Genomic DNA, 7436 nt, shown 5'->3' with positions numbered 1-7436 from the left:
TAATAAATAATTAAAATTTTCCTTTCCTTTCCTTTCCTTTTACATTATTATTATTATTTATTATTCATTTAGGTTTTTTAATTAAGAGAATAAAAAAAGAAAAAAGAAAAAGGGGGGGGGAGAAAATTAATGCGTCAAAGAATCAAATTTCCGGGAAAGAAAATCTCTTAGTCGAAGAAAAGGTTTGAAAGAAAAAAAAAAAAAAGAAAAGTTTAAAAAGAAATAAAAAAAAAAAATGGCTAATTTTCTGGTTATTTTTTTTTAATTTTTTTTTGTACCCCCCGTTAATATAAATGAATGAAAATTATCCCGATTTTATTATTATTATTAATTAATTAATTTATTTATTATTATTTTTCGTAGGAAATCATTAAAAAATGGGGAAAAAATTAAATTATTTTCCAATTTTTTTCATTTTCTTTATATTAACTATGTTAGAATCGTCATATTGTCAAGGAATATGGCGGAGACCCGGATGCCATAAAGTCGGTTAGTATACATATCCCATCGAATCATTATTATTATTATTATTTTGTAATGACGTCATATATTTCATAGGACACACGAGAAAAGTGAGCATTCCAGATTGCGTTGAATTTCACATAACGACAAACGCTTGTCGGGGATTTTGCGAATCTTGGTCGATACCATCGGGAATGGAAACTCTTCGTGTAAATCCATTTCAGGTCATTACGTCAGTAGGTCAATGTTGCAACATTATGGAAACCGAAGATGTTTGTTATCATTTTATCATCATCATCATCATCATCATCAATTCTTATTGTTTTTAACAATTTTGTTTGTTTGTTTTAGGTTGATGTTAAAGTTATGTGTTTGGAAGGAATTCGTGAATTGACATTTAAATCAGCTAAAACATGTTCTTGCTATCATTGTAAAAAAGATTAATTTTTAAAGAATTTCATTAATTAATTAAAAATCCATATATTTATTATTAATATTATTATTATTATTATTATTTTCTCCTTTTTATTTATTTTTAACGTCGGTGGTAAGTGTCAACACCTTTTTTAACTAAAAAAAAAAAACGATATCCTTTGTTTTCCTTTAGTTATTCTTTTTCATGTGGTTTTTTTTTTTTTTTAAATTAAATTTTAATCCTTAAATATAAACATATTATGTTTTTGTTTGTTTTCTTGTTTAAACAAACTAACTTCTGCTTGTGATACTTATTTTTAAATAATTAAAATTATTTTGAGGGGTTTTTGAAAAAAAATGAAAACATTTTTTAAAACAATAAAATTTAATTTATTATTATTATTTTTTTAAAATAAAATTAAAAAAAGTTTACAAACGACATATAATAATTTTTTTTTTTATTGAAATTTCGATTCGAACAATTCAAAATTAAATAATAATAATGATAATAATTTAGGTTCGATTCCTTTGAAATCGGAAAATTTCACCATCTCCCTTATAACGAACACCCTGACAATTGGCTTCGGATGATTTACATAGCGAACATTCGCAAGAAATTGCTTCCATAAATTCGTGAATTTCCGTACCTGGTTCAACATCATTATCACAATTTGATAAAATAACCGTTTTAGGTTTTCTTTCGCCATGAATGCAAACCGGATGATGAGAACGTTTATATGGAAATCTCCAATCCGAAATCTGTCGTGAACAAAAAAAGGATAATTGAAAAATAAATTTAAACGACAGAGAAAGAAAATCGATTATTAATCAATAAATATTAACCTCGTTAGAATCGCATCTTCCCCAACAGGAAACGACAGTAATTGTATCCCAACAAATTCTCCCTTCGGAATCAGTTTGTGTTACTCTATGACTATAGGCTCGTCTGTTACAATCCAATGAAGAATCCATATTTGTTGAATCCGTTATGACGTTTTGACAATAACAATAATTTATCAATACGATAAAATATATTATTATTATTCCTCTTATCAAATTTATATTAATCATTTTGCCTTAAAAACAAGAAACAAATTCATGAAACGACATTAAAATTTACATTTCGTATTAAAAAAAAAAAATTATTTTATTTTATTATTAATACAAACAAAAAAAAAAAAAAAAATTTATTAAACAAGGGAATAAAAAAAATCTCATTTGTTATTTTAAATAATTTTTTTTTAAAATCCCGATTGAAAAAAAAAGGGAATCGTAAAATTTAAAAAAACATTTTCCTCCATATTTTTTTATTTTTTTTATCAAATTAATTTTTTTTTAGGAATGAATATAATAAACCGGAAATGGTAAAAAATAGAATTTTTAATAAGAATTGAAAAAAAATAAATAAATAAAACAAGTCATACATATAAAACATATAAAAATTAATCAATTTAAATTTTTTTTTTTTTTTTTTTCCATAGAGATAATAAAAAAAAAAAAAAAAAAAAAACATAAAGAGATGAAGCAAAAGAAAAAAAATTTAGAAAATATAGCAAAAGAAAAAAAAAATTTACAAGATATAGCAAACGAAAAAAAAAATTTTTTTTTTTGTTTACGTTTAAGTTTTTTTCATTTTTATTTTTTTTTTTTTTTATTTACATTTACAAAAAAAAAAAAAGGAATTTTTTTTTTTATAATTTTTACCCCGTAAATTATTATTATTATTATTTGATTCGTAAGTAGTTTTATTTTGATTATTATTATTATTATTGTGTAATAAGAGGAAAAGGAAATGAAAACGAAAAAAAAAAAAAAAATAATTAAACAAAAGAGACCGAAAAATCGAAGATCGGCATATATATATTTTTCAAAAGAATATAGAAACAATTTGAAAAAGAAAAATGGACGTGTGGATTTTATCGAGGGATCTAAATTATGCGCGGCAAAGTGGAAACACTTGCCGGAAAATGAAAAGGAAAAATATAGGAAAATGTCCGAGGAGGATGCCATTAGGTACAAAAAACAAATGGAAAATTTATCATCTGAAGAACTTAAAATGACTAAAAGGAAAAAAGATCCCGGTGCTCCCCTAAGACCTTTATCCGCTTACATGTGGTTTTGTAAAAGGAATTGGAAAAAAGTTGCTAAAGCGAATCCCGGAAAAGGTACATCTAAAGTCGTACAACTTTTGGCGCGAATGTGGACAAGTTCAACCGAGGATAAAAAGAAAATTTACGAAGAATATGCCGAATGCGATAAAAAATTTTACGATATCGAAAAAGAAAAATATTTGAAACAAAAAAAAGCAATTAAATTAAAAGGAGGACATATTTGAAAAAAAGGTTTTTTATAAAAAAAAAAAAAAAAAAGGAAAACCTTTTCACACCTTTCCCTCCCCCCAATTATTATTATAATTAAGTATAATTATTAATTATTATATATTTTTCGGTTAAACTAAAAAACAAACATTATTATTATCATTATTATCATTGTTTAATAATAATAAAAACTTTTTAACTTTTTTATTGCAATTACCACCAACACAGATAATTTTTTTTTTCTCTTTTATTAATTAGTTTGTTACTACAACAGCTAATGGTTGTCTTTTGATAATTGTTATTATTATTATCAACAACCACAACAACAACAACAACAGCAATTTAGAAATTAATAATTTTATTTATTTATTAAATCTTATAAAAATAATTTCTTTCGTTTTTAAAGAGAGTAAATTCAAATCCTTTGAGGAGCAACCATATTTTTTACAAGGCAATTTAAACAAACAAACAAAATTTATTTAAATAATAATAATAATAGGGATTTCGATAAAGGGAAAAGGTTAAGAAAAAAAAAATAATAATAATAATACAAAATGGAAATTGAGATTTTATTATTTGACAAAAAAAAATTTGAAAAATTTAACACGTAACTAATCAGTTCCTTTTCTCTCTCTGTCTCTCTCTCTCTCTATCTCTCTCGCAAATTCTTATTCCTCCATTTTTGTTTTCCTCCGGGGGCAAAAAGTTCAAAAAAAATTTATTTTTTATTTTAACATTATATAAAAAAAAATATAAAGTCAAACGCCTAAAGGAAAAGCAAAAAAAAAAAAAAGAGAAAAAAGTGGTAGTGACGTAGTTTATCGAATTTACCTTTCAACTATGACAATAACAAAAACAAAAAAAAAAAAAAAATGGCGGGAAATTTTTTAAAATGAAAATCCTTAAATGCGTGGTACAAAAAAAAACCTATTATTATTATTATCGTAAATTAATGACGTCGTAAAGTCCGAATTAAATGAAAATTATTTATTTAAATTTAAATTTTTTTAATTCCCCCCCTTAATCGGAGTTATAAAAATTAAATTTTTAATTGATTTTTGTTTTTCGTGGGGAGAAGGCATTAGGGTGGGGGGTTTTATATAAATTAATCCGATTTTTTTTTTCAATTAAAAATAATATAAAAGTTATTAATTTATCGAGTGTCATTTAAAATATATATTAATAATGATGATGATAACAATTTAATTTTCTGCTTTAATTTGTGGCAAATGGTTCATATTATACCTGGAGTATGGGTGGGTGTGCACGTGCAAGAGTGTGTTTGTAGTCTTTCGCACTTATCGATAAAACTACCCTTAAAAAAAAAAAAAAACTTGTAAACTTTTTTCTCGTTAATGTTTATATATAAAAAGTTGAAAACTTTTTTTAAATAGGAAAAAAAAATATCAAATTTCTTTTTATATCTATTAAAAATAAATAAATAAATAAATATCACGAAATGATATATATATTAAAAAAATATTATATTACTCTATTCGTAATGATGATAATAATGATAATGATAGTAAAAGAATTTTAATGAATAAAATTATTTTTGAAGGGGTTGAAAGAAATTTTAATTACTAACGTTGATAGATTTCAAATTTTTTTTGAAGATAAAATGGAATTTTTAATAAAAAATTTTATTTTAAATTATATTATACTAAAGGAAATCATTTCGATTTTAAAATCGTTAAAAAAAAAAAAAAGAAATGGAGTCCGAAATGATAATAATAATAATAATTTGTTTTGTTTTCGAATGAGTGATAAAAAAAAAAAAAAAAAATAAATTGAAAAATTAAAAATTAAAAATCAATCAGAAAATCTTATACGTGGGAAAAGAATCGTGGGAAAATTATTTCAATTTTTTTTTTGTTTTTTTTTTTTCTATCTCTGCCTCACCCTCACCCTCTCCTCCTCCCTCACCCCGAACAAAGGATTTTCCGGTATAAAAATAAACAAGTTGAAATTGTAAAAAAAATAATAAGTAAATAAATAATAATAATAATTTAAACAATATACGAGGATTTTCACCAAAAAAAAAACAAACGAAAGGAAAATATTTTTTGTCTACTTTTCTGGACGGATATTTTTGTCGAAAATACAAATAATAATAATAATAATAATAATAGTAATAATAATAATAATTAGAAAATGTGAAGAAATTTTTTTTTTTTTATGTTTGGCAATAAATAATTTTACTACTGTTCATTATCGTTAAGATGATTTACTTTTATTTTTACTTTTTTTTTTTTTCGTTTTCTTCGTCAAAAGTCTGGATTTTATTCCAAAAGTTTTATATATTACTTTTGGGGATTTTTTTTCCAGGTTACACATCATCGAAACACGCACCCAAACGCACCCCCAAACACCCTCGCACCCACGCCCACACACACACGCACACCCCTATATACCCACCCACACACACACGCACCCGCAAAATATCAAACATTAATAATATACAAATATATATAACTAATTTACTTTAATAATAATAATAATAATATTGATAATGATAATAATAAATACCTGTATTTATTTATTAATAAATAAAAATCGTGACGACGTTTTTTTCCCTATTTTTCAAAAAAATTTTCTTTCTACCGAACAATCTCCCGTCATCCAACTGTTACGGACAGAAACCGCTTTTTCCAAAGAAAAAAAAAAGAGAAGGAAAAAAAATTTTCCCCTTTCGGAAAACTGTTTAATGTTTGACTTAAAATTTCTTTTTTTTTTTTTTACCCCCTTCGAAATAAAATGAGAGTGGGGAGAAAAAAAAATTAAGTGGGGATGATGATGTTTATCATTTAACAACAATAACAACCCTTATCAACATCATCCTTCTTTTTTTTTATCTGTGTACATACATATAAATACTAAAAATATATTATTTATTAATTAATTAATTAATTCATTTAATTGTTAATTTTTAATAAATAAAAAAATTCGAATAATAATAATAATATTATCAAAGAACGTATTAATATTAACAATTGTTTCCCTCGCCGTATTATTATATTATTGTTTTATTATTATTATTAATTTAAAAAAAACTTTTTTTTTGCAAACGCAAAATAATTAATTGTATGACGTAATAAAATAAAAAATAATAATAATAATAAATAAATAAATAAATAAGTGTATTTATATCACTGATATTTTTGGTAAAATACGAAATTTTTTTTTTTTTATACAGTCGACACATGTACGTATTCATATAAAATGTTTATATATATATTTATTAATATATATATATTTGTATATATTTGTATATAAAAAAAATGAGTTGTTAAAATTTCTAGAAAAAAAAAAAAAGAAGAAGGGAAAAAGAAAAATGGCGGTAAATCGAAAATCGATTAATTCTACGTACGACGTATATATAAATATATATATAAAAATGTACTAAAAAATTTGTTTATATATATTTATGTGTGTGTGTGTGTGTATATATACGTGCGTGTGCATGTGTGTAAATTCATATGTACGTATACGTAAATGTATGCATGTATACGTACGTATGAAATATATATATATTTTTGATTTTCCTTCCATTAACTTTTCCCCCCATATCCCGCCCCGTCCCACCCCGCCCAGCCCAGACCCATCCCCGCTTTTGTTTTGTTTTCTCACTCCGAAAATATTCAACTTTGAACTTTTACCTGGAAAAAAAAGAATTTTTTATTACTTTTTTAATAATATTATTAAAAAAAATTCAAATAAAACCACCCCCCGAAATATCCACCACGTCCATTATGTTAATGAAAAATTATATAATTTTACCCATAATTATTATTATCATTATCGCGAACGACGTAAAAAAATAGAATATGTAAGAACCTACTCAAATATTTTATGTTATGGTCATCGTAACCCCTAAACCCTTCCCCCCCCCCCAAAAAAAAATGAAGAAAAGGGAAAAACTCACGAAATACTTTTAACCAACATTTCATCATTATCATCATCATCATCATATATAAACGCCAAATCTTTTTATTTTTTTTATTTTTTAATTTTTTTAAATTTTTTTTTTGTGTTAATCGTCTTTTTTTCGGTCGTCTTCTCCTGTTTTTTTTTTTTTTTTTTTTTTTTTTTTTTTGTTTGCAAAATATTTCCAAGGGAAACAAGAGAAGAGCATAATTGAAAAATCTAATTAGATTTCTATTTTTCTTTTTTTCCAAGGGAAAACATCATCAAAAGTCTCATTATTATTAGCCATAGTCCTTTGTAGTAGTATATTAATTA

General features: G+C 23.9%; 3 protein-coding genes across 3 annotated transcripts; 2 read left to right on the top strand and 1 right to left on the bottom strand.

The window, feature by feature from the left end:
* Positions 1-377: 377 nt before the first annotated feature.
* On the top strand, positions 378-906 carry Phum_PHUM347260 (glycoprotein hormone alpha-2 precursor, putative; the record flags this gene model as incomplete). Its single annotated transcript, XM_002427773.1, has 3 exons — positions 378-489; positions 559-734; positions 814-906. The coding sequence occupies 3 exons, from the start codon at positions 378-380 to the stop codon at positions 904-906; spliced, it is 381 nt and encodes a 126-aa protein (XP_002427818.1).
* Positions 907-997: 91 nt separating this feature from the next.
* On the bottom strand, positions 998-1848 carry Phum_PHUM347250 (glycoprotein hormone beta-5 precursor, putative; the record flags this gene model as incomplete). Its single annotated transcript, XM_002427772.1, has 3 exons — positions 998-1032; positions 1425-1635; positions 1720-1848. The coding sequence occupies 3 exons, from the start codon at positions 1846-1848 to the stop codon at positions 998-1000; spliced, it is 375 nt and encodes a 124-aa protein (XP_002427817.1).
* A 929-nt stretch (positions 1849-2777) lies between these two features.
* Positions 2778-3211, top strand: Phum_PHUM347240 (Nonhistone chromosomal protein, putative; the record flags this gene model as incomplete). The annotated part of the gene is made up of 2 exons (XM_002427771.1): positions 2778-2889; positions 2925-3211. The coding sequence occupies 2 exons, from the start codon at positions 2778-2780 to the stop codon at positions 3209-3211; spliced, it is 399 nt and encodes a 132-aa protein (XP_002427816.1).
* Positions 3212-7436: the final 4225 nt, after the last annotated feature.

The sequence above is a fragment of the Pediculus humanus genome, genomic scaffold, assembly GCF_000006295.1.
Source record: "Pediculus humanus corporis 1103172107761 genomic scaffold, whole genome shotgun sequence".
NCBI lineage: Eukaryota > Metazoa > Arthropoda > Insecta > Psocodea > Pediculidae > Pediculus > Pediculus humanus.
The sequence above is the reverse complement of the archived record's forward strand: the minus strand, read 5'-3'. Positions and strand labels throughout refer to the sequence as shown.